We start from the raw sequence: 27686 nt of genomic DNA, 5'->3' as shown, positions 1-27686 counted from the left end.
AGGTGGTCCACACAGCCTACCTGGACCTCGCAAAAGCCTTGGATACAATACCCCACTCGGGCATTATAGATAAGCTCACCAGCTTAAATATAAACCCCTATGTCACTAGATGGATTGCAAATTGGCTCAAGGACAGAACCCACATGGTTAGAATTGCTGGAGCCATGTCAGACTCCAAACCAGTTACAAGTGGTGTCCCACAAGGCTCAGTCCTGGGACCTCTCTTGTTCGGTATATATTTCTCGGAGGTACGGGCCAACACGGAAGGACTGTGGCTGACCAAGTTCACAGATGACTGCAAACGGGGCGCCATAATCGACTCTCCAGCCGACACAAGCATCCTCCAAAAGGGCCTCATAGAAACAGACAACTGGTGCCAGAGCCATGGCCTCAAGCTAAATGCCAAAAAGTGTATAGTCATCCCCTTTGGCAAAAACAAAGTGCCCACAAATTACCACATAGGTGGTAATCCATTAAGTACAGAAGAAGTAATTAGGGACCTGGGGACCCAAGTTGATAGCAATCTCTCATTTGACAACCACATGGCCAAAGTGGTTAGAAAAACATTTTATATAGCCCACCTAATCATGAAGGGATTCACATCTAGATCAGGGGACGCCATCGTGCCTCTTTACTCATCCCTCATCAGGCCCTTAATTGAGTACAATGCCCCTTTTGGGATGTACCTTACCAGACACCTGCAGCAACTGGAAAGACCCCAAAAGTACCTCACCAAGAGGATCAAAGGGCTCAAACAGATGCCATATGCTGCCCGGTTAAAGAAACTCCAGCTCTACTCAGTGGCATACCGCCTGTTCAGAGGCGATCTGTGCCTGATGTATAAAGCCATGTCCAACCTGGAATTAATGGACATGCTGCACCTCAGAAAATCCAAATCCCATCGAGCCACGCTCGAGAGACTTGAACCTCAGCACTGAAATAAATAGGACATGCTGGAGGGACAGATTCATAACCCAGAGGCTCCCTTCACTCTGGAATAAAATCCCAGTCCAGGTTAGGCAGAGTCCCTCATTGACTCTCTTCAAGAGGAATCTTGATGAGTGGATGGGAGATCGAGGTTTACCCGGTATCACTTCTGTGTCACTGTTAGACAGAGGCACAGTATACTAACCTCGAAAAAGGGCATAGCAAAATAAATTTAAAATGGGTGGCGAAAGCCAAACACATTCTGGCTAGGCTTATAAATGCCCTAGGGCAGATAGCCTAGTATGAACCTAAATGTAGGGAAAGTAAATGTCCTCTCTAATAAGATTCCACTAGCTTTTAGGCTGAAGAGACTGAAGAGAATCAGCAGTATGGTAGTTCCATTGATGTTCATTTTGGCATGTAAGAAATGTAAAATTTAATAAGAAACTCCTTGAATGATTTTGGTGTGTTTAGTGTTGCACAGAATGTCAAGATAGGGGAAAAAGATGTATTTTTTTCAGTTTCATAGAGAAGTAGAGAAGTTTTTCTTTAAGAACAACATTTCTGTTAAGATTAGAAAAGCATATACTGTATTTTTAGTAATGATGACCCCTTTGAAAAATGCAAGTTAGATGCAGTGTTTAAACAATTGTGGATTTGGCACTGTAATAGCAGCGGCCGTTGACAGTACAGCATCTACTTCTTTATTGCAAGGTGTTTGGTAAGACAAAGTTGTCTGTCACTTAAAAAGGAGGTACAGTGATGTTTTACTGGCCCTTGTATGTCTGTATAAGACACAAACTGCAACACCACAGGAACAGTCTTTTCAAATCTGTATGTTGGAGTTCCTTGATGCCCAGGCTAGTAGTGACAGTCGGATAAACACAGCTGTTTTCTGTATATAAATACACTTATGCTTTTGGTAATGAGTATCTTTTTGAGAAGCGTGTAGTAATGGTGCTAATGTAGGTGTTGACTAATGGTATTCTTTAGCTTGCTCTTCAGTGAAAACATGTTGTGAACTGAACCCATTGTTTTAATGACAGCAGTTTTAATTGTGCCGTTAAGACGATTGCTACTTCTGCAGTTTTATGTGAACTTGTTTTTGTCAGTATTAGAGGTGAGTTATGATTTTGAGTATCTTTAGAGATTTGTTTACTGAAGAGCTGAATAACTTTAAATTTGTGTAGTTCTTACACTGTACCAGTGACAACGTGATATTTCATTAGTTGGATTAACTTGAGGAAATGCTTTTATCTGCACATTTGCTAGTGAATGGTTACAGTTTGTTTGCAGTGTCTTTGGCTTGAATTCATAGTCATGGTTTAGTTTGGATAGAACAAGTTGTACTTTTCTAGGTAAATGTAGTTAGAAATACTTTACAGTCTGTATGCTGGTGAATTACTTTCATACTTATGCAAATTTTGTTTTAATCTGTCTCAGTTGAGAAGTTTAAACAACTGGTTAGCTGAACACCCAACTGTTCTGTGCAAGTAAGTAGCTCAGATACCAGCTAGAAATCATACAGATACCCACCTACCCCCAGATATACACAGATAGGCGTAGAGAGGAGCGTACTTGCACAGGCATTCGCACACACATGTTTACACATGCACACACAGAGATAGACGTATATGCATTCAGTGTCACCATGCTGTGCATCCTTAGTCTTCCTGTTTATGCCAGCCACTGGTCACTTCATGCAGTAGGCATCACACACACACACACACACAGACATTCTCTCACTCCAGCAAGTGTTCAGGCACATACAATCACTCTAACAACTTACACACTGTTCCAATATCACGTGCACACAGGCACAGAAACACAAATTAATTTGTACACAGTGCACTGCTCCACTTCACCTTGATGAGGCTGTTCCTTCGGAATGCCTAAGTGCATATAGCTTAATGTCTGTGTACGTTTATGCATTTTGTGTACTGCTTTGCACAGGTGTCATGTAATGCAGATGTCTGTGAATCACCATACACTCTAATGCAGTAGGATGCCTTTAGAACTAATTAGCATAGGCCAGGTCTAAACCCTTTGTGGTTCATTAGGGCAGAAGTGTACTACTGAGTAGTGAGCACTATATGAAAATGGATCCCTTGCTTAGTATGAAAGCTCCTTGCATGGCTTTGCATACTCTGTAGACTGACTAAGAATTACACCACTGTTTTTTTTTTTTTCTTCCATGTTTAAATCATTAATAACTGTCTGCAGTGGATGTCACAGTTTTTATAGCAAGTTTAAAAACAAAACCCAAATATAAATCTATTTTAAACAGTAAATGCTGTTTAAAAAATACAAACGGCAATATTTTATTTAATTTCAAAACTTCTTTACAATGATTTAAGTCAGCATATTCAACGTATTTACATCCCTACGTTAATATATTATTATGCCAAATATTCCAAACTTAGTTTATTTTAGATTTTCACAAACAGCTGTTTAGATAATGTGTCTATATTTTATTAATTATATAATCACTGGTATGTTGTTTAGCCAGCCTTTATCTTTTATATGATGCCAAGTAGTTCCTTTGTGGGTGCTTGTTCTTTGAGATATTTACAGAAATAGTAAATATGCTGCTAATATACATAGTTAAGAGTGTTATTCTGTAACTAATGCCTTTGAAGCTATACAGCTTATATTGCAGATGTCAGTGGCATTTTTGTTCAACCTCATCTAAGGTTTTAGTTAATACTGTGTAATAACATGTTACTCCTTATTTCCTTGCATTTAAAAAAGTAATGGAAATATGGAATTATTGCATATTTTCACTTTGTTAAACAAAAAAGTCTATATTTCCAGTGTAATGCATTATATATTGACATGGCACAGCATTTTTTGCCTTCCACTGTGATGTTTCACTCTGTGCCCCTCAATAACGTGGCTCACTCAGATATAAAAGTATTTAATGTAAAATGAAAATATTTTATAATGAGTGATGGTGGTTAATTTTTCTATTGCTCTATATTCTTTGTACATTATATTCGTCACAACTTACTCATTCACATTTCCATATTGATTGGTCAGTAATTTGACTGTGAAATCAGCTTCAGATAATGTTGTGATGTTACAAGAAAACAGATTATCAAGTGAAATTGTTCCAAAAGGTGCTGTAGATGTGAGCAAGTTTCAGCCTTGGGACATATACTTGTTGAATATCTTTCCCAGTAAGATTGTAGGCATGGCCTTTTTAATGACAAATTCTCTTATAAATATTGTTAGAAGTAACGCACATTATTGTAAGATGACAGATTTGCTGTAGAAATTTTTATATCTGATATTGGTACGAGTAATTTGTGTCCATTGATCCAGGAGTATACAGATATCAGGCTCTTTTCTGCTTGGCAGCATTGTGTTAAGGTGTCAGTTGGAGGCTGCTGGGTCTGGCAGATTATTTTGTGATGTGTAATTTAAAGTTAGTGTCATGATGGCATGCTTAGTCATTGAGTATTATCTGATCTGGTTGTTATTTTTATTTATTTATTTGTATAACTTGCTAAGTGAACTGGTCTACTGACTTTCTTCAGTGTCAGTGTGGCCTCAGAGAGCAGGCAATATAGTATAATAGAAAGTGGTATTAATGCTTGGGGCAGTAGAGTTAATTATGCAAAACCGCAATATCTTTTACATTGTAAGCAATTATCTTGTATGTCTGCAAAAGAAAAACTGTGACATTGTTTACAAAATGTACAGTAGTATATTCTGGCAAAGTTTAGTTGTTCAAATGTAACGCACGTACAGCATGACATACACCCTAACTTTCTGACCCATCAAACGTTCGACCAATTGCCATCCTCTCCAAAATACTTGAAAAATGTATACACTCACAACTCCTAAACTATCTCCTCTAGCAGAACCTTCTCACACCCACTCAACATGGCTTCTGCCCTAACCACAGCACTTCCATAGCCCTCCTGTCATTTACACATACGATAGCCGAGACCAGTGATAAAAAACACCTCGTATCCTGTCTTTTCCTCGACCTCTCTAAAGCCTTCGACACTGTCTCTTATCCTTTTCTTCTAACTAAACTTTCTAACCTTAATCTATCTCCTTCCACCCTAGCCTTTTTTGCTAGCTACCTGTCTCATAGTCAGCAGTCGCTCTCCTCCTGCTCCCCTACCTCCCAGTGACAACCGGGGTACCCCAAGGTTCCGTCTTGACATCTTGGGTCCCCTCCTGTTCAAAATCTTTACAAATGAACTTTATACTTCTTGCAAATAATCTGCTCTAATTCAGTACGCTGACAACTCTATTCTTATCTGTACTTCCAGTAAAATCTCTGACCTTCACACTCTTAACCAGGACACTTTTCTATCTTGTCTGATAATTTACTTATCCTGAACCCCCCCCCCCCAAAAAAAAAACAATCTCCTGCTATTCCTCCCTCATTCTCTCTCTCACCTGAAATCTAGCTTTCTCATCACTTCCTCCAGTAACACCACCATTCAACCAGACTCCCACACGAAGCTTCTAGGTGCCATCATTGATGACAAACTTAAATTTAACCTACATAGCCTTCAAAGTATATAAAAAAAAAACTCACCAAAAATTGGGTATGCTGTACTGAAACCATAAATTCTTGACCTCTAGTGCTAGACTCTCCTTGGAACAGGCCCTTCTTCTCCATGCCACCCCAATCCATTCAGTCCACTACCCTGGCCAAACTCCAACAAACTTACCACAAAATAGCAAGAATTGTCACAAACTCCCCTTATAACTCACACCATTGCCTTGCACTCAACTCTCTACAATGGCTAGAACTTCCACAACAACTCCGTCTATCTCCGTTTCCAATTACTCACTCCATACTATACAAACCATCCTCCTGCCCTGCTTTCTCCTCCTTGGTATCCTCCTATACTCCCACTCACACACTTTGTACCTCTAACCAGCAACTCCTAGACATCTACCAACCTAAGAAAACTATTGGTAATCTACTGTATAAATCCACTGTATCCCAAGCCTGGAACAAACTTCCATCCCACATACCCTCCATTACACACCATATACATGAAAGAACTCCTTCTTCACTTACTTAATACCAAAACTTGTACTTGTCATGACCCTACCTAACTCCACTACTATTCCTTTATCCAGTTCTTCTACAATCTTTCCCATCATATTTGCCTTGAGCATCTTCATCTACCACATGATACCCCTTCCACCCCATACATGCATTCTCATCTCTCACATCTCACAATTTGTACTGTTCCTAAAATACTACTACTTAATATACATAGTACTACACCACTTCAAAAGTGTTATTAATACTATAACAAAAAAAAGGGGGGGGGGGTTCTACTACTAATTTACTTTTGTGTATATATCTACTGATCTGTTTTACCTCATTTTTCTTGTCCTTGTCTAATCACTGTGAATTTCTATTAATTTGTATTTGCAAACTGCAGTTTGTATCTATTCTAAACCAAATTTTTGTGCATAGTATATTGTCTGTAACTGGTGCTTTTCTCCTTGGGCCTCCACTGAAAATGGGTCTCTGGCCCAGTGGACAAACCTGGTTAACAAATGTCAATAAGTAAATAAATAAATATATATCATACTTTAAAGCACATACAACATGATGTACACCCTATAGCAAACTAGATGTGGATGAACGGATGACTAGAAACCAGCATCATGAAGGAAGGTACACAAGTGATTTTGTTTTGAAGGTAATATTTTAATGCTGGTTTAACTGCTCCCAATGTTTGTAGGTTCTAACAGCATTTGTTATGTTGTTGCAGGTATTGGAGCCTAATTTGGAGAAGCTCCTTTCTCCTTTGGCAGTTTTTAATGGGGGAATGGTGTACTAAGTTAAGGCTTTCTTTTTTTAGGGGGTAGTTTTGTTTTCTAATAGTCAGTATTCTGTTCAGTGGGGGTCAGTAACCAAGCTTAAGAAAACGTGTAGCGAGAGAAATGTTATGACTCTTGAGTAGTAGAAGTCCCAGTTGATATCTTTTAGCACTTCACAATGATGTTTTCAAGATCAGATAAGTGGGCAAATCTGTAGATCTTGGTATTAAACTTCTGTAGTTTATGGGTATTGTAGGCTGAGTAGAAGCTTATTAAGGGGAAATGGTATTCAAGTGCTGAGATAAGAGCACTTGCTTGGTACAAGCTATAAGGGAAAGATGGTGTAAGATTCTGTAGCATACCTTGAGTTGGGACAGTATTTTCACAGCTATTTTGTCAAAATATGATGTAAAGGTTAAGCATAGGTACAGAGTAAAACATAGTTATTTTTGCTGTGAAAGTTGAATGATTGGTTTGCTAAGATTATACCATTTAGGTATTCATTGCAAAGTTATTGCATATTAAAATATTGCCTTTTCTGCTGCCTGCTGTACATGCAACATTGTTTGTTAAATAAACAGGAGGAACAATTAAACGTAACTGAGAAATGAAATATTAAACTTTACATAATAGTTCTATGGTAAACTCTACTGATAAAAATGAAGAGCATAGTGCAGCGGTGCTACCTACCATTGTAGTGAGGTATATTGCCTTCCTATATAATTATTTTGAATGTCAGATTCATGAGAGTCCTAACTCAAACACCCTCATTTCAGATGTTATCACTGACCCTTTTCCTCCTGTCCTTTCTGTTAATGTTTTATGCCTTCCACTTATCCTCAATATACTGTGTCCAGATCATGTTCTCCCTTTCTCTGATTTGTACTTGTCTACTTACACAGTCATTGCTCATATCCTGCCCACTTCAAACTATCACCATTTTGCTGACTCTTAATTGTGTGCTTTTTACTTGTGTAGTTTCCCTACCTCAGTAGGGCTTGTAGGGGTCTACACAGCGGTACACATTTGACCATTGTAGGATGTATAAGAAAAGGATAAACTCTCTTCTCGGTAGTCCACTTGCCACCCAGTATACTCAGCATCTTGTTTACCTTTCACATTGCCTTTTTGCGTAGCATAACATGGTTCAATTTAGTAATGATTACCCCAAACCTCTGTCCTATGTGTTCTGCTTAAAGTCATTTCCGTCAAGACTGTATATTTTCATTATGCTTCTGCTCTAGAATGCATATTTTTTGGCTTTTTATATTATATTATGTCCCAGTTTGCATCTATCTGGCCAGCATTCGAGTTGCTTGATTCCTCTTTTCAAACTGCCAAGAATCCATGATTACCTTGCCAATCCTTATTTTATGAACCTGTTGGCCGATCTTGCCACTCCGGTAAATCCCGGAGTACAGACCAGCCAGCCCGGGTTCAATTAACAGCTTTGGCAACTGATGGAACAGCAGATGGAAGACACTTCTTAATATGCTCCCTAAGTGGAGCATGCTCCAAAGAAGGAAGTTGCCCTTAGACGTAAATGAGTGTGGCAGGCAGGGAAAGGGCAGTGGGTAGGTCATTAACCCCCCCCCCCCAGTAGAAGAACAAATGAGCTGAGCCCATGAGCAGCCTCAGCAAAAATTGAGTAAGTCGGTGGGCGGGGTTGGAGAGTAGCTGGCAGATCCAGCATGGTCATTGGGCACTAGGGGTAGTGAGGTCCGAGGGGACCAAAAGAAACGAAAAAAAAAAAAAAAAAAAAAAAAGGAAAACAAAACATATTGGCTGATCTTGCTGTCATAACCCAGTGGTATTCTGGTATAAATATACTAAGTAGAACTGGTACCCAACACTTAATCCTGTGGTATTCCACTACTTACTGATTGTTTTACTAATAACCGGTCTGTATTTCTGACCACCCAGGTCATATGGCTCCCTGTTGAAATGTTGAGACTGATAATGGTGCAACAGTTAATATAAATGACCAAAAATACAGGGGGACAACAAATGTTGAACACTGCTTTTCTCCTTTAAAGGTTTCTTTTGTAGTAGGCAAGCCCCACTACACCACCCCAAACTTACATATACCAAATCCAAGATTGCCATATCTTGAAAAAATACAATATTCTGAGCTGTCTTGAACTTAGTGTATGTAAGTTTGCAATTGTGGTCATTCAATCTCCCTGTTCTGGGATTAACAGTAGCTAGTCTCAGAATTTCAAGTATTTACTAGCTCATATGCAAGAAGTCAGTAAACTAAATGTTTTTCTCAGTCGGTTATCATTTCACTGGTACAGCAGTTTTGATTTAGATTGTAGCACAAGACTCCATTATCATTATCCAGCAGTTGCATAAAGTTTATCCTCCTTCCCCAAAACTGTTATCTTTGACATCAGTGTATTTTAAAGTTTGCTACTGTCTGTCAAAATGATTTTGTATCCTATTTAAATTGATAGTTTCCACAGTTTTCTGGTTGTTCCAGCTCTTTGAACATATCTCTTTTGTCACATTTTGTCCATATCATCTCTGTTTTACTCCTTCACTGTGTACAGATTGGACCTATTTAAATCTTCTTCATGTGGATATGCTCCTCAGCGCCATGTAATTTTAATTGTTCTCCTTTGCACTCTGTCACTCATGCCGATCTCCTCTACACGATAAGACTTTACAAAAGATAAAGCCCAAACAGTACATTATGTAATGGATAAATAACATTCTCATCCCTAGAATTAAAATAACTATGAATACACCCCTGGATCTTGTCAACATCAGCAGTCGCAGTTTCATGTTGAACGTAAACTGCATCTTAAATACCCAATGCATTTTCTTCATCTCCGGCACGTGCCCATCACCACCATCTTAAAAAAAAAAAAAGTGTATCTTTGTTCCCTGTACCAGAATGCATAACCATACGTTCTTTGCCATTGAAAATTGTTTTCAAATTTTTGCATGTTTTCTTCTTTAGATTCACTGTAAGCTGTTTTACTGTACAGTACAATCGATCCCCTCTTCTACAGAAATTAGATTATATAGGCTATAAAGAATATCTTTTAAGAATCAACACACTGTACTCCCCTAATCACCAGTTTGCTTGTCTCAGCTTTTAATCCACACCAGTTATTCTGCCTGCTACCTGTACTGTAACTTTCCTTCATGTCTCTTTTATACCACCAAAGCAAAGATTTTCTAAAATGTAGATAACACTACATCCAATAGTTTGTTTTGTTCATAGCTACTAGGTTACTTGGTCACTGTACATTTAAGTACGTTTGACAGAACTCCAGTGTAATACATGCCTGTCCTGTCTTTTCACAATTAAAAATTTTAAGCCACCTCTTCAGAGTCATTACTATTGCCCTAGGTTTTGATGATGTCAAACCCAAAGGCCTGTAACTTCTGAACTGTCCTTTATTCCTTTTTTAACTAGTAGCACCACTCGGACAGCTTCATTCTCCGGATATTGTTTTGTGTGTTTCAGATTGTACTGATCCTTAAATAAATAAACCAGCAGTGTACTTTACATTTTCGGCTATCTGTGAAGGAACTGTCATCTGACCCATACATTTTCTATACTCTTAATCTCCTTAAGTCGTCGTCACATCAGCTTACAGTTTCCCATCTGTCTCATTTTGGTGGTATTATATCATCTCTTTCCATGTAAATGGTCCCAAAATAACAGACTTATATGCACTTGGCTTTGGTTACTGCCTCCCTGTGCTAGAAAATTCCTTTCATCTCTTGTGTAAAATTTTGTCTTGCATAACTTAGAAATGTTTTTATTTGCTATCTTTCAAGTGATTTGTCTTGTAATGCTTTTGCCTTGCCACTTTCAAACTCTAGTTTTTACTATTAACTGCTTGTTGTTTTACTCCTTCAACCTCATCCTTTTACAAGGAGGATTTTATTTTTCCGTATTTGTGCAGTTAACATACTCACTCATTTGTCCATGATTAATAAAGTCTTCTGCCTTTATTTTTTCTTTAATGTTATCCACCAAGCCATAAGCATTTCTAACATTACTTAAACTTTGTACCGGTTTATCTTTTGTCAGTCTGCCTTATTTGTTAAGCTAAAATATATATAAATTCTCTCTTGGTTCCAACAGAGAGTTTTTACTCCTAAATTGCTGCTTTTTCCTGAAATCCTGATCAGCATTTTCAAGGAAGTCTTATGGTGCTTAAGGAACACGTTGAATGTCTCTCAGTACAACTTGGTATAATTAAGTTAAAATCATATATATATATATATATATATATATATGTGTGTGTATATTTGTTGTGTGTATGTATGCATATATAAATAATACACATGCATATGTGTGCACACTTTTTTTCTGTCTGGGGCAAAGATTGCGATAGTGTGCGAAGGTCCTCTTTAGTGAGTGATGATGAAAGCTAAAGACAGTGTTGTAGAAAAAGTAAGTTTGGAGGAGGAGATGTGTTAACGCCACAACCCAAGTTGAAACCACATGGTTTTGATATGCAGAAATTAATTTGACTTAATATGAAGTAAGAAATGAGGTGCTGGAGGAGCTTGAACATGACTTATGAAGTTTAACAGGGCATCTGGCTGGTAACATGCAGAAGTTAGAGGCGTTTGGAGGTGAAGCTACTGTGTTTTTTACATGATGAGCAAGTTGCCATGATACTGATTAAGCGGCAATTTGCTGAGATTCATGAAAAGGCAAGTGTAAAGGTTGAGCAAGTTAAATATGTGCAGTAACAGCTAGTGCCAATGGAGGATAAAGCTGGAAGGAAAAGTATGACGTTAGTTGGATTCTTGGAAGAAGATGATGAAGGTGTGTACTGAGTGGTTGTGTAAAAATAAAGATGGCGTGATGGATCAGTTACTTGAAAATGTGTTTAGAAGTTAAATTGATGGCATTGCCTTTGTCTGAAAACTGATAAAGTTGGCAAGCCTAGTGTTATTTTGATTTACTTTTATGTTGCATTATGAGAGAGAACACATTTTGTGACCTGTTTGGCAGCTGGGAAGGCTGTTTTCTGTGGCAGGATGACCTGTGTATATTGAACATGGTTACGATGAGGCTGTTTTGTCAGAGATGAATGAAATTTATGGAGGCTATTCAAGAATGTAAATTGTACTGAAATATAGATTGTCCTTTTCTGAAGATTTATTGGGCTGGTGTCATGTATACATTTATAAATGCAGAGATGAAAATGAGTAATATAAATGAATTACCAAAGCATTTATCCTGTGAATATGTCCACTTGAAAATGTCTGAACTGAGTGTCTGCGTTTAAATGCAAAGGATGTTCTGTGCTTATCCATGCAGCCAGTGGGCACAATGCATCAAAACCCCTTCTGGGCAGGGTGAAACTCTGTCACAGAATACACTCACTCACAATACATGCACACCTGCAGGCATTTTAAAGAATGCCAGTTCACCCATTGTGCACCTTTAGGAGGTGGGAAGAAACTGGAGCACCTGAAAAAAAAACATGCAGATGCAGGAATGAGACACTTCAGCTGGGATTTGCACTGGCAAACCTCTTGTTCTGAAGTGGAAACTCTACTCACTGTACCACCTATTGTTATATAATAATGCCAATCAGAAGAAGGCACCAGAATTTGCAGCCTTCATCAAAAACTTAGCATACTTGTTTGTATTTTGTTAAATTTATAATTATTTTGCAGTAGGCTGCATTATATGATTATGCTTACTTGTCTTTTATTATGAGAGGTAATGGTAGATTTTTGAATTATAAGATGCTACTTTTATTGTAATATGATGTTAGGAAGAACCACAAAGCTGTGTATGTTTTAGTTCGGTCTTATGTGATGTCTGGCCCTTCACCAGTCCCCACATAATTTTATGGGGACTATTTAAAGACAAAGTATGCAACATTGCACTTGCTCATTAATGGTGATGATATTAAGGAGAAGAGCAGCAAATTCCTTTTAAGACTAAATTTATTAAGTGTCTGTGGATAAAGGCAGAATCTTGGAGGCATGACTTTGTTAGATGTGAAATGAAGGCTCAGTATATAGGAAAGTGTCAGTGATTAGAGGGTTTGTCAATGATTAGAAGCTTCTTTTTTCTTTGTAGGAGATTTCATTACATGACAAATTTGTATGCCTTTTATTACAGAAAATTGTAATGGAAGTTTTGGACTGTAAGATATTACACTTACTATACTCTGTTGTTGGGAAGATTAATATGTTTTAGCATCATAAAGTTTATTGTATTGGGTGATGTACCAGCATTAAAGGGTCGTGCATTTAAAGTCGCTCCATGCTATAAAGGGCTAAAACCCTGACTATGTCTCAGGCAACCTGACAGATAGTGACTTGGACATGTGTAGGAGCTGGCAGAAGAGGACGGGAGTGAGTAGCCGCTGCCAGCTCATCCATCCTGGATGAAGGGAAGCAGCTGTGGCGCTCCATATTGGTGACATCTGCTGGGAGCCAAGGTGTCTACCAAGTGGAGCTAGACTCTGTCAAGCTTGCACTGCCATGTACAGCCCTACTGCGAGCTTAGAAGAATTTGGCATGCAAAGGCATACTTGCCCACAGAGGTTAGAAGAAATGCCACAGGAATGGTGAGGGGTGCTACAACAGGGGGAAGAGCATGTTGCTGTGCAGGACCAGCAAAGCTGGCCCACTACTATTGACCAACTCTCTCCACAAGTGACTGAGCTTATGGGGATCCCCATATAGAAATGAGTGGGCCATAGCAATATTGCCTGCTGTCAATCCCCAGCTTCCATAATCGTGGAGTGCACTGGCTGATAGAGGAGCCATCAGGAATGCAAAAAAAAAATGCTCTGTTTATTCAGTACCAATAAAGATATTAATGAAAATTGCAGCATTGAGTGAAGTTTGAGGTATGACTGATAGATGTAAAATGAAAGGTCACTGTAAGAAAGATTGTTTGTAATTGGTGGCATTTGTTTTTTAAATTGGCCATATAGTGAGTCATTATGGTTAAATATTTTTATGGAGTTTTTTTAACTATGTTACTCCCATTGTAATCTGTTCTTAGAAAGATTCATAAAATGTGTTTATTAATGTTGATACCTGTATTGTGTTTGGCTGAGATCTGGTATCTGGATAACTCTATGGTGAGTATCTGAAATCAGAGTATGCAGTAATACATTTTCTTGTATGTGTTGGCATTGCATTTTACAGAAATGTAGTTTTATGTATGAGGCTGATCCAAAAGAATTATTCATATATTTGTAATTTAACTAATTCAGTTTATTACAATTCAGTTTTAGAGGAAAAGATGGATGTATTTTATAGGAGTATTAGTTTATTATATGGATAGCAGTTACTAAGTATTCCCTATGTTTTCGATTACAGTCTAATACTGTTACGAAAGATAATATTTTAGGGTGTGGTGGAATTTGGGTAACTTACTGAATTTTTAATCTACTGAAGAGTTTTTTTTTTTTCCTGCTTTGTTTTGGTGGCTCCTTAAAAGATGGTAAGTGCACTTAGTGTGAATGATATATGGATGTCTTTTTATGAAATTGGATGTAAACTTAAGACATTCTTGGGGGGGGGGTCATTAGCATTTATTTATTTGTTTAATAGTACATTAGATGTCAAATTAAGCCAGTCTTGTGATATTAATATCAAAGATAGCTGGAATGCTGTGGATTTGTCTGTAGTGTATATGTAAGATATGTTGTTATAAAGACATTCACTTTTGGTTATTCTGATGGAAGGATTTGTCTGTTTGTTGCACATATACAAGGACATGAAATGGACTGCCTGGACAAGTATTGGAAACTGTGCTTGCATGGATGTACAAGAAAAATAAAAACTGGGTAATGACTGAGTCATTACTTATGTTCCCAGGACTGGATTTTGGTGGAGTAGGTAATCTAAAACTTAGGGTTTGATTGCTTTGATAAAAAGTGAGGAGAACTGTATACTAAAACAAAAAAACAAACTCCCAAGTATGTCAAAAAAGTTTATTGCAAAGCTTTCGGCAAAAGCTCCCTTCCTCATGCTAATGTTATACAATCAATTTATCCATTTAATATATAAGTAGATATGGTTGAGTTTTCAGCATTATATTGACATAGGTCAATAAGTCTGGACTTTTTACCTGTATGTTGACTGATGGTTTTAAAGGAAGGTGATGAGAAACATCAAAATTAGGGTAATTATTGAAGATTATTTGTGATATTTAATGGGAAGATGTAGTTTGTCAGAAGACTGTGGGGTGGAAATCCGATTGGAGTAATTTGGAATGATCTAAATAGAGTATTTTTAAGTTTGTTAAAGGGGTGTGAACTTGATTAGTGACTTTGCTTTGAATGAATAAGATGCATTTATTTAATTTATGTTTGTAATCTGGTATTAAACTTTGATTAAAAAACATTTTAGGGATGTAAAAGCATTTAAATATATGCATGGAATCAGGAATACCCAACAGGACAAAATCATCCTCCCAAGGAAGAGTAAACCTGTCTGGTGGACATCTGCAATAAATAACTGTATAACAAAAGCAAAAAATTGCTGTCCAGGACCAAGAAGGAGCAAGTGCCTGATTGGAAACAATCTCTCCTTAGCCTGAACAAGCAAATAAGAGTACTAGTGAAATACTCTAAAGTCAACTTCGAGTCCAAATTGGCCACATGTACTAGAGACAATCATAAGGCCTTCTTCACATATGTCCGCAGTCTCAAAGGAAGCACCCAGATCTGTTCAGAACTGGTGGTCAAGGACAGCACATACACAAATGCTGTAGATATAGCCAACCTACTGGCTGACAGATTCAGTGAAAACTTCACCCCTCTGTCCCCCCCATCAGTAAATTGGGACATCCCCAGTACCTGCTTCCCTCGTCTCTAGGGAGCAGGTCATCACTGCCCTCTCAAAGACAGAAAATACAGCCTCCATGTGACCCAATAACATCCCAGCCTGCATTCTACATCCTACATGAACTCGGGCATGAACTTGCAGCACCATTAGGCACCCTATTCAACCAAGGTCTGAGTACTGGCTTTGTCCCAACTGAGTGGAGGACAGCCACCACCGATCTTTGGAACGGATTATCATGGACCTCATTAACAGGGACATTGGCAACCTCCAAACACTCAACCCCACACAGTTTGGCTTTGTCAAGGGGAGGTCGTGTCTGTTAAATTTGATCAACTTCTTTGAGACCGTCATCAAAGCCATGGACGAAGACAGTGCACACCGCCTGCCTTGACCTGGCCAAAGCCTTTGACACTATATTTGCCACTGGGGCATAATAGGTAAACTCTCTCAACTAGGTATCAATCCATATGTTACCATATGGGTAGCAAAGTGGCTCACTGATAGAACTCACCAAGTCAAAATAGGGGAAGTCACCTCATCAGTAGATATGCAATGAGTGACATACCCCAGGGATCAGTCTTGGAGCCTGTGTTATTTGGGATATACTTCTCTCAGGGGCACCCCAAAACCAGTGGGCTATGGCTGACCAAGTTTGCAGATGCCTGCAACCTGGACATGGTCATCAAGTCCCCAAGTGATGTGGACATCCTCCAAGAGGGTCTCATCCAAACAAATGACTGTTGCTAGAAACATAGCCTCAAGTTGATTGCCAAAAAATGCATCATCATCCCCTTTGGGGCGAGTGACGTCCCCTCATTATTATCACGTTAATAATGTCCTAAGCATGCAGTCAGTCGTGAGGGGTTTGGGTACATACATTGATAGCAACCTGACTTTTGACCACCATGTTGCTTCCATTGTACAGAAAGCTTTCTACATGGCCCACCTCATAAGTAAGGGTATTTCATCCAGGGACAAGGAGGTCATAACATTCCTGTATTCTTCCCTTATAAGGCCAAATTATGGAGTACAGCGCCCCATTTGGCACATACCTCACAAAGCACATGCAGCAGCTGGAATGACTGCAGAGGTTCCTCACCAGGAGAATCCAGGGCCTCAAACATCTACCTTACATAGGCTAAAATCCCTATCCCTCTACTTAGTCTCCTACGGACTCCTTAGAGTTGACCTCTGTCTGGCATACAAAGCAATCTCAGATGCCGCCTTGATGGGACTACTGCATATCCACAAGTCAGACTCCACTTGAGTAACCTGCACACATGACCTCAACCTGGTCTGTGACATCAATAGAACTTGTTGGGACAGATTTGTGTCCCAGAGACTTTCCCCCCATTTGTGGAATAGACTCCCTGTTCACGTCAAGGAGAGTAGCTCCTTATCCCTTTTTAAGCGCAACCTGGATAACTGGATGGGAAACAGAAAATACACCCTGGGTTTCCACCTGTGTCCCTGCTGGACAGGGGCTTTGGGTGCTGACTTGTCTAAACATGGGCTAAACTCTTAGCTAGGCTAAAAGAAGATGCTGTTTGGGAGCAAGATGTTTGTTTATAGTAATAAGACTATATAGTGTATAGTTGCACTATAATTCAAGGAAGTAGTTCAGATATATAAAAGGTTAGTGCAGTGCAAAGTAGCATAGATGGAGGCCATAGGCAAGGTGTGGACAATTTGAAGGCACATGTTACACACCTGCACAATGGTCAAAATAGGGTTGAATGCAGCACTTGCTAATGAGTCCAAAACAGCATGTTATTGAGGAACCTACTGCAAATAAGCCACATGGAATATAGAAATGAAGAACTCCAAAATGGCAGACTAATTTAGAGATATATAAAAATGTAGCAATGTGCTGTTACATTTACCTATTTTGACTACCACGATTTCTGGTGACCATAAACAGAGCTGTGCTAGGAGTCACAGTAGCACAGCAGTATGTTTTGGAAGCCAAAATTTGAGCCAGTGCTCGCAATGTTGTATGTTGTGGCCATCTTCACCATATGGGGAGGTACAGGCAGTATCTAGCAGACCATTTGTGAGTGGGCAGGGATGCTGTGAAAGATGTATTCGAACTCTGCCATCCACATGCAGAATCGAGGTATGCCCATTCCTGTGGACACAAAGGTATCTGCAGTATTAGATATTTTAGCTACTAGGAACTTCCAGTGACCTACAGGAATACAGTAGAAATGTTGCAGACATCAGCATCACAAATTGTAAACCAGTTCATTGACAGTTTGTTCTAGCATGTGGTGAAGCGTATCTTGCTGCCAGGACAACGGAGGAGAGAACCAATGCCATGCAGACCTTCTGTGATATTGTTCATTTTTCTGAGGCCTAAGGCACTAATGATTGTTCCTGTGTTGCTATTAAGGTTTCATTTGTTCCAGATGGCCAGAGATGGGTTTCCACTCCCTGAATTGCCAGATGGTCTGCAATGCCGGTTTAATTTCTCCAATCCTTTTTGGTTTCTAATATCATGATGGGAAAAAACCTGATTCCTATGTCAGGATACAGTTGTAATTCATAAAATTAGTATTGTTTCAGTCTTTGATGTTAGCCAAGAGTGCTCTTCTCAGCACCTGCAACATGCCTAGAATTGCCTCCTCTTGGAATTCATACAGGGTTACATGTGTTGGTAACATATCTAAGTGCAATTGTAAATTCTTTTTATTAGAACCATTCCTCCTACCATTGAAACTTTCTGAGTATTTTTCTTCCACTTTGCTGTCATTTCTTTGTACAAATCCTGATATTTTATGACTTTGTGTCCCTCTGTACTTAAGGCACTGTAATCACCGGGTGTAGCAATTTCAATGATCTGTGCTACTTTTGTCTTTTTTTTTCATGGAGTACTATATCTGGTTTTATCGTGTCTAATTTTTGAACTGTTGGTAATGGTTGATCTCATGTGATGTACATTTTGTCATTCTCTATAATGCTTTTTGCAAACACTGCAGTACAGAAGTAGCTGAGAAGCACTGGAAACCTAAGCCACAATGTCCAGTGCAACAGTCTTGCCACATTATTATGCCTTTCAGTATACAGGCCCTCTGCCATCAATGTATCACGCACAGTACCAATATGTGCCATTGGTACCAGTTCTGTTGTTTTACAGATCTGCATTTGTCTGTCTCCTACTGTTTCAATGGGGTTTTGTAAGTCATAGTGTGTGTGTCAACTATCCAGGTCGACTTTTATTAACCTTTCATCTTTCAGGTTCAATTCACCTCTACTTAACCATTCCTGTGTCAAATTTTAGTTAACACGGGGTTGTTAGAGGAGATCCTCTGTTCATGCCACTCCTATTTCTGGATGTCCCACATTTCTTTCCTTAGCTGATCCTTCTTATATTTGTCTTTTGTTTTTGGCACATTCAGTTGCTGTCTGTTGTCTAGTTCTAATCTGATTTCCCTTCACACTTGCTGCTGAAATGCTTCTCCAAATCTAAGCAGTGATGTCATCTTAGACAACTTCTCCTCATGTTTTAAAACTTTCACAATGTTTTGATCTGATGAGGTCAGCTGATACGTCTGCAGTTGCACGATTGAGATCTATATATGTAATCAGTTTAGAATCAGAGTGCAGAATATGTAGTTTTGGTATACACTGTTAATTTTTGGGGCTAATCAGTCACTCCAAAACTTTAAGTTAGAACAGGAAGAGCAAATTTATTTATAGCTTGGACTTTGTTCCTAAGTGCCAGAAATGCTTAAACAGGAAAGGTGTCCATTCCCTGAACTGCCAGATGGTCTGTAATGCCTACTGTATTAACTATAATGTGCCTGTGTGCTGCCCAGGCAGAGCACAGGATTCCCATGTATGGTAAATATGTGATCTACACTGGTCATTTCCAGGAGGAGACTTTTCACAGGATCACCTGGTTGATTGGTACACACACACACACACACACACACACACACACACACACACACACACACACACACACACACACACACACACACCATGCATACTCTGAGCAGGCCACAATAATTTTATGTGCTGCAGATAATGACATGTATAGCACAGAGCCCTGGGTGATTACCTCAGTCCCCTTAGACCATGCAAGAAATGTCCTATGTAGGAGCATTCAATGCCCCCCCCCACACACACACAGTCTTGTGTGGATATAGAGGCACATAAATCTCTTTCCCAAGCTTGCCAAAACCCATTTGTAATTTTTACCATTCAGATCGTTTACATTTTTAGCTAGCACTGAAATTATCTTCAACCTATCCTACCATCCCTTTGTCTTAACCTGACCTACCAAAAGACCAATTTGGGGCAGTTTCCCCACTGAACTTAACACATCTTTGATGGCTTTAAATTGTCAGATAACTCCCTAGACTCCCTCTCTTTAGGTGACACAGAAAATTGTTCCCATGATGCTGAGCATTCTGCACATAAGAGCATTCCTCAGTACAGTAGTGAATATTGCTGCTTCAAGCAACCACCTATCCATGGTGCCCTTAGGCAATACTTGTTTGCAATTTCATGTAGGAGACAATACCTCCACCTTCTCAGCCACACTCCTGATTGTGAATATTTCAGTTACTATTATAAGTGTTTCTTCCAGGATTTTCTTATCCTTTTGTCTAGTGGGCCCTTGTTCAAAAATCAAAAGGGATGTAGCCACCTTTAGCCTCATAGTTGGGTCAAAAATCCTCTGTTATTAATCTCATCCATACTGAAAATCCTAGACTTCCTAACTCTTCTCCATCCTTGGGTAGAGTCACAGTTGCCCATGATAGTCTAGGTTGGCCCCTGCCTATATTAACTTAGATGTAAGTTTTTCTATCACTTTTTGGACACTATTAGAAGGTGGCAAAGAAGTCTCTGTGTAGCATATAATTTCAATGGCAAAATAATCCATTGGATGGCTTGTGCCTGATGACTCTTATTCAAACACACCATGTCCCATTTTTGGATCAAGCTTTTCATTCTGTTCAGTATCTCCTGGTACATTATATTCAGTATCTCTGAATACTCTAATCAGATAATTTCGGGAAAACGATTTTGCGTAACTGATTTGTCTGTTGCCTTGGTGTTCTCAGTATTAATTTTGTATTCTTTATAGTCTGACAATCTGTCAAAATATCCCACTGATGGAAAAAAAAAAAACTTGTTGAAGATCTTTTTTCTGGTCAGCAAGATATTATAGCAAATCATCCACATAGTGACAATTTGCATCCTGCCCCTTCATCAAAAGACTCCTCAGCCTAGCTGTCAAAGGCTCGAGAGAGAGAGAGAGCCTTTTGATGAGGGACTAAGACTCAGGTCTTATACCTTTAACCAATTAAAATTGCTTAGACAGTCTAGCTTCTTTCTTGATCTTTTCTTTTTGTACCATAATATAGGGATTTAGTTATTTCAACAAACTGTGGAGGAAAATATCAGAATTTTAACAATTAAACAGAAAGTTCCAATATGCTTTATGAAGTGCCTTTTCATTTTCCAGAGTAGTTATCAGTAATTAGTACTGGGCAGTTCTTCCTGATAGCATCTTCTGTCACTAGGCTAGATTTAATAAGATTGTTATGTGTTGTCCTCCCTGAAACAAAACCAGTTCGATCTAGCTATATCAACGAAGCTAAACAGACTCAGCCCTCTTGGCATTTAAAGCCATAAAACGGTTGTGATAAAAAAAAAAAATGCTTATGATCATGATTCAGAATAGAAACACCAACAAACTACATGCTATTGAAAATAGAGCTTACAGATTTTTGTTACCTTCGCACATGCCAGAAGGCGTCAGTGTGATGTACTTAAGATCATCAGGTGCCTCCCTATTACTCACAAAGCAGTACCTCCTACCAGTACTCTCATTTTTAAAATAAAAAAAAACACAGTTCTTCCACCCCCCCCCCATTGAAGAAAGTGTTAGCAATACAAGATCAAGCCTACACATTAAGAAACAACAACAAAGAGAGCCTCCAGTTAGTCAACCCCCCTTTTAAACACAACTGTAGGAGAAATAACCTTCTCCTAAGTCCAGCTGTTTGTAATCCGATACAGTGTGATGTAAGAAATCAACAGACTGTCAGCATTCAAAACTGCTCTAAGGAAATAACCTTCAGTAGGACGCCACTTGTACCATTTTCCGTGACACTGGATAATAATCCATTAACACTTCATTATTCATATCTAAAACTTTAAGACCATACATTACTGTAGAACTTGTCAATTCATGTAAATAAAATAAAAACTTGTAAATGTATAGTGTCATTACGGTCTTCTTTGTCTACCAATGAGCCTTTTGGCTTTTCCCAGTTAGGGGTCGCCACAGTGGAATTCCGGTCTGCTAATGATTGGCAGTAGATTTTTACGTGCCGAGTTGCCGGCCCTGACGCACAACCTTCAACAAAAGTGCGCCCATTAACGCATGTCTCCACACAGAGGACGCTCTAGCTGAGAATCGAACAGGACGCCTTACTGTGAGGTGACAACGCTACCGCAGCACCACCACCGCAGTTTGCCAATATATGTATAATATCAAAATGTACTACAGCACTCTAACCTTGTCTGCTTTTACTACAATCCATTATTTATGTCCTGTCTGCTCTTTGAGCTCGGGTCATTACTGGAAAAGGGTCAGTATTACCAGTTCACCAACCTGGTTAACGAATGACTAAATAAAGTGCTTGTAGCAAGAAAACAAAGTGTTACTTTAAATAAGGAGCTTCTTTGCAGGAATCTCTGTCCAATCCTTGATTACCTAAAAATCTTTGCAATTGAACGTTTCTGGGATTCCAGGGAAGGCGGAAAGTCTTAACTGTTTTCCTTTGACTTCTATCCTCATAGTCCAATAAATGTGTCTCGGTCACCTCTGTCTTTGCTGCTGTAATAGCTCTGTGGTATAATTCATTAGCACTTTTTTCCAGATGAGATAATTGAGCGTGTGACTCTTCCACTTATTCTTGCATCTAGCAGACTGATGTAGGCAGACAGCATTATATTTATTTTCTATAACTCAAATGAAGTACCATCTAGCTGGTTCTCTGAGTCTGCCTTTTGGTTGTTACTGTCAATCCAAGACCTGTTTTGCCTGAAGTTAAATATTGTGTATCAGATGAGTGGATACCCTGTGGCAGAGAAAGACATCCAGTAGATTTTTTCAGCCTGTATTTTTGCATCCTTTCTTGACCTAAACACAAATGAGTCACATTTTTAACCATTAAACAATCTCACTAATAGCAAAACGCGCAGTTAGAATAGCAGGGCAAGGAGTAACATTTTAAATCTTCCCTGTCCTAGAGGAAGTCTTGGTGGTAGCTTTCAAAGTGATTTCCTGTTATACCCCTGATTTGTTCAGTGATAATGCACTAGGGTAATATATATTGCTTAACGAGATCTCAGATAATTAGTATGTAAGATCTCTTCTCTTCTTATTGTCAAATGTACACTGTCTGCTGCAGGTAATGAGTACTTGTTGAAGCTGTCCCCTTTATTCAGTCTGCATGATGTCTTAACATTTGAGCACTGATCAGTGTTAAAATTACATGTGCTTCAGGTTTGCTTCCTTCTTGCTTATAATAGACTTTTTTTTTTTAATTTGCTAGTGTAACTCTGTCTTTGTTTGGTTTCATCATCGGCAAAGTCATGTCTGAGCAATGTTATGGACTTCTGTTTGTTCTGTGTGAATTATTTTTCATTTTGTCTGTAATTATAGATTATTCTAAACTAAGAGAAGCAATCTGCATTCTTTTTGGATTGCTGAGTTTGTCACTTGTCTTTTAAATACATTTACAGACAGACCACTCAGGATGCCCCTGAAGAGGTACGTAGCCGTGACTTTCGCAGAGAACTGGAGGAGAGAGAACGAGTTGTTGCACGTGACAAAACCAGAGACAGACCTTCACGAGGTACCATTTTTGTTTTTTTAATTTTACATTTGTCAGTTGGGTAGATAAGTTGATCACAAAGCCATTTTTAAATGCAATCTAGGCCTAAAAAAGCAATAAAGTCTAAATTCATTATTCATGTGAAATTTGATTTTAAAATTGTGCACGTTCACGTGTGTCAGTCTTACGGTTGTGGTCAAAGTTGACAAAAAGACATGACCACACAATTGGGTGATAAGTAACCGAGCGATAGAGAACATTACAGTGTCTTGTTATAATATTTACAGAGCTATTTGCATTAACTGTAAGCAGACTTTTTTTACAAAACAGCACCATGGCATAGAGGGAGAAAGCACTTAGTACGACCTAGTAGGTTACCCAGCTTCAGTTAACGGCTCTAGTATCTGAGGCACTGGCAGGGAGGGAAGGATGGTAGTGCTTCCAAGGAAGGAGGGCATTTGCCTAGAAATTCCCTTTGGGGAAGAGTAGCTGTCTGACGTAACCTTCATATGTGGTGGGGGGTGCCCAAGGGTAGGTCATTACGTCACCCAGAGCAACAAGGATGACGTGTGGCCTGGGATGCTGTAATGATCCTTGTTGGCCTCAGCCCTCAAGGAATAAGCCCAAGAAAGATTAGGAGTGGTGGATAGAGTTTATATAGCATGGGGGCACCAGGGCAAGCTAATGGGTAGCTGCAAGGGAAAGGGGCAAAAACAGTAAAGTTAATTGGAATATTTACATACATATACAGTTGACGGTATGCTGTGGGCACAAAACCAGTATGACAAGATAGTTTCAAAAAAGGGGAAGAGGTAACATAAATCACTGAAGTACTTATGGTGGAGGAAGTTGGAGAGGAAGAGAGTAGTGTAAGGAGGAGGGGTATATGAGAATGCTGAATTTAGGCAGTGGGGAGAGAAGAGGACAACAGAGGACCATTCTTTGTATTATATTATGGAGATGTTTGTCGTGTTTCACTGTTGCAGTCATCACATTTGGGTTATCCCTGCCAGGGTAGCCCTCAGCCAGCCCGGATACCAGAGACTTAGTATTTCTGCGTTGGTTGCTGTCGCTTCAGGACTGATGTCAGGTCATCAGTAGTATAAAGTAAGGCAGCCGACACCATTACATCAGTCTTTCTTGCTGAGAAGCACGAAGCAGAAGCAGTTCACATGAGTGCCGGTCGGTCGCTACCTGAGTTTCGTCTTCCGAATTGAAGCTGAAGTCTTTAAAGCTAAGTACCCTATTGGGGATCCTTTTTTCTTGCTCTAACCGATGTCAGAAAAAGTTATTGTCTAGCCTGTGGAAAGCAGGTACCACACCGAGACTTTCATTCTTACTGCGTCACTTGCTTAGGCCCAGACCACGCCGTCCCTCGCTGTCGCTTTTGTGCTTTAACGCCAGAACTATAGGTCGCCAGGCCCTTATTGTAGCTAGATATTTTTGCCTACAGTCTTCAAATTCCAATATGGCTTCGGTAAGCTATCTGACAGCAGATCTTCCAAAAAAACTTAAGGATAAAGACAGAGGCAGACCGCACAGGTCCAAACCTACCGACGATGCTTCCGTTAAGCTAGTCGCCAGTTCTCCGGTCCTCAGTGAGGTGCTCTTGCAGCCCCTGATACCCACTTCTGTGGATTCGCAGGCCACTACCGAGACCCTTTTGGAGTCCAGTATGCCGCAAAACTTTTCTTCGACTAAGGATCCTGCAGTTGTCTCTACCTTGGATGGGTCCAGAGCCGCTGAGCAGGCACCAGCTTCCGAGGAAGTACTTCGCACTACCTAAAATAAAATATACTACATCTAATACACTGAAGTAGGAAAAACAGAGCACATTTATTCATACATTAAGCGCTTTCATCTCAAAAGAGAGACTTCATCAGAATACAAACATATCAATTATCCACATTTAAATATAAATTGAAACCAATGACATCACAAACCCTGCAATCATGTTAAAGAAACACAGTCCTACTGAAGTTTAAATGTAAATATAAACTTATAGAATAAATCCATAATGTATTTTGGTGCCATAAAGCTATTTGATTAATTCTTTAGATACATGAACACTAATAATTACAAACAATAATGTTGTCTAAAAAGTATTTATTAAAAAATATTTATTAAAACATATTTTAAAAATGTATTTTAAAAATATTATATGTGTGTGTGTGTGTGTGTATGTATGTATATATATATATATATATATATATATATATATATATATATGTATGTATGTATATATATAATATAAAATTACATTCTATAACCCATTGGCTCTTTCTAGCAACATGGGGGCTATTGACACACTGTCATTCAAACCTGGTGGTAACATAGCAGCTAATCTCAGCTGCCACTAAGTCTCTTTCTTTTTTAATACATTTTTCCAGTCGCCCCCTCTTGGATTAATCTTTACAATATCTAGAATCCCAAACACAAATTTATCAAAATCTACACATGTTGCTGCATGTTTATAAAGAGCATTAGTTAATTTTTTATTTCTCATGTCATTTAAATGTTCATATATCCTGTTTTTCAACATACGTTCGGTTTTTCCCACATAGAAGTGCCCACTTGATTTACACAATGCCAAATACACCACTCCCATGGTGCTACAATTTCCCTTCTTGAAAAATACCTTACTCTTGTTGTTGTTGTTTAAAACCAAACTATTCTGTTTGATATATGAACAGTAAGAACACATTCCACAAGCCTGTGTACCTTGTTTAACCACCATTTGGTTTTCTATCCTTTTTTCCAACAATTGTTTCATGTTGAGCCCCACTTTGTGTACAAACCTAGGTCTTTCCCCTACTTTAAAAATCTTCTGATTAGTCCTAAATATATTCCAATTTCTTTCCAGTGCTTTTCTAACCTTATATGTGTTCACATTGTACTGCAGAATACAAGCCTTACTGAAATTATTCTGTGTATGATTAATACATATATTTCGATCATCTGGTACCAAATTTGAACTGGCCCCTAAAAGTGGTTTGTATTTACTCCCCCATTTATCATAAACCTCTTTAAGAATCTGACTCAACATGTCCACCGGGTATCCCCTCTCCTGGAACGTTAGAGATGTTAGCAAACTCTTTGGCTAAATCTTCTTTGCATGAAGTCATACGAGCTACTCTAATGGCCTGCCCCTTCACAATGCTCTTCTTTTGCCCTAAAGGGTGATTGCTTTTAAAATGCAGATAGGCACTGCAAAAAGTATTCTTCCTATATACTTGTGACTTAAAATGTGTCCAGATAATTAATCCCTTTCTTATCATATTGATAATGTGAACTCAAGAAATTCAGTGCTAGAATTAAGGTACTGTACAAATTGTGGAATTTCCTCTTCCAAACCATTCCAGAGAATAAAAATGTCATCCAAATATTGGATATATAATTTATATGTCCCCAGAAAGGGCTTCCTGTAACATGTATACTCTCCCAACCCAAAAGTACCAAATTGGCATATACGGGTGAGCATACTGCTCCCATAGGGATACCTCTCACTTGCTGATAATATTCACCCTCAAACCAAAGGAAATTGTCTAACACAATACCCATTAATTCACAAATGAGGTTGACCATGTCACTTTCCAGCCCTGATGTTTGAAATAGAACCTGTTCAAAAAGAGCTAAACCCTATTCCTTGGGAATACTTGTGAACAGGTCCTTAACATCTATAGTAAGGAAAATAACCTCATTAGTCCATAAATCCTGCCTTGTGCATTTCAAAAATTCCCAGGAATCCTTTAACAAATGTGGGGTCCTATTCACTACATATTGTACACAGGAATCAATAACCACTGCTAAAGGATGAATTTTGGAACCTCTTGCAGCCACAATGGGTCTAAATGGAGGTTTATTGATATTCTTATGTATCTTAGGTATACCAAAGAATACTGGTACAACAGGCTCCCTTCTATAAAGAAAATCATATGTATCCACATCAATCCTTCCATCCAATAAATATTCCTGTAAATAGGAATCAGTCCTGGAATATGGAATATTAATCTGATTCCTGGATATCCCAATATATGTATTATTATCAAAGAGCAAATGTTGCATTTCATTAGAGTAGTCCAAACTACGAAACAATACCACCCCACCCCCTTTGTCTGGAATCATAACACATAAGTCCTTGTCTTTTCTTAGATCTTTTAAAAGTTCATATTCTCCTTTTAGTTAAATTACACTTGTTAACACCCCTATGGTCCACAGAAATACTGTAAATATCTTCTATTGCCAACCTTTCATATGTCTCAACCAAGGGGTGTAAAGTTGGATTATATAAAC

At 38.8% G+C, this 27686-nt stretch overlaps 1 protein-coding gene across 1 annotated transcript in view; it reads left to right on the top strand.

Annotated features, from left to right (window-relative positions):
• Window positions 1-27686, top strand: part of CWC15 (CWC15 spliceosome associated protein homolog) — a 304908-nt gene that overhangs the window by 8280 nt on the left and 268942 nt on the right. The window contains exon 3 of the mRNA XM_044071265.1: window positions 23302-23414. Within this exon, the coding sequence (XP_043927200.1) occupies window positions 23302-23414 (113 nt within the window). The remainder of the gene's footprint in view (window positions 1-23301; window positions 23415-27686) is intronic.

Source organism: Protopterus annectens, chromosome 5.part0 (assembly GCF_019279795.1).
Source record: "Protopterus annectens isolate FY-2018-M chromosome 5.part0, PAN1.0, whole genome shotgun sequence".
Lineage (NCBI taxonomy): Eukaryota > Metazoa > Chordata > Ceratodontiformes > Protopteridae > Protopterus > Protopterus annectens.
Note: the sequence above shows the minus strand (reverse complement) of the source record. Positions and strands in the feature narration are given on the sequence as shown.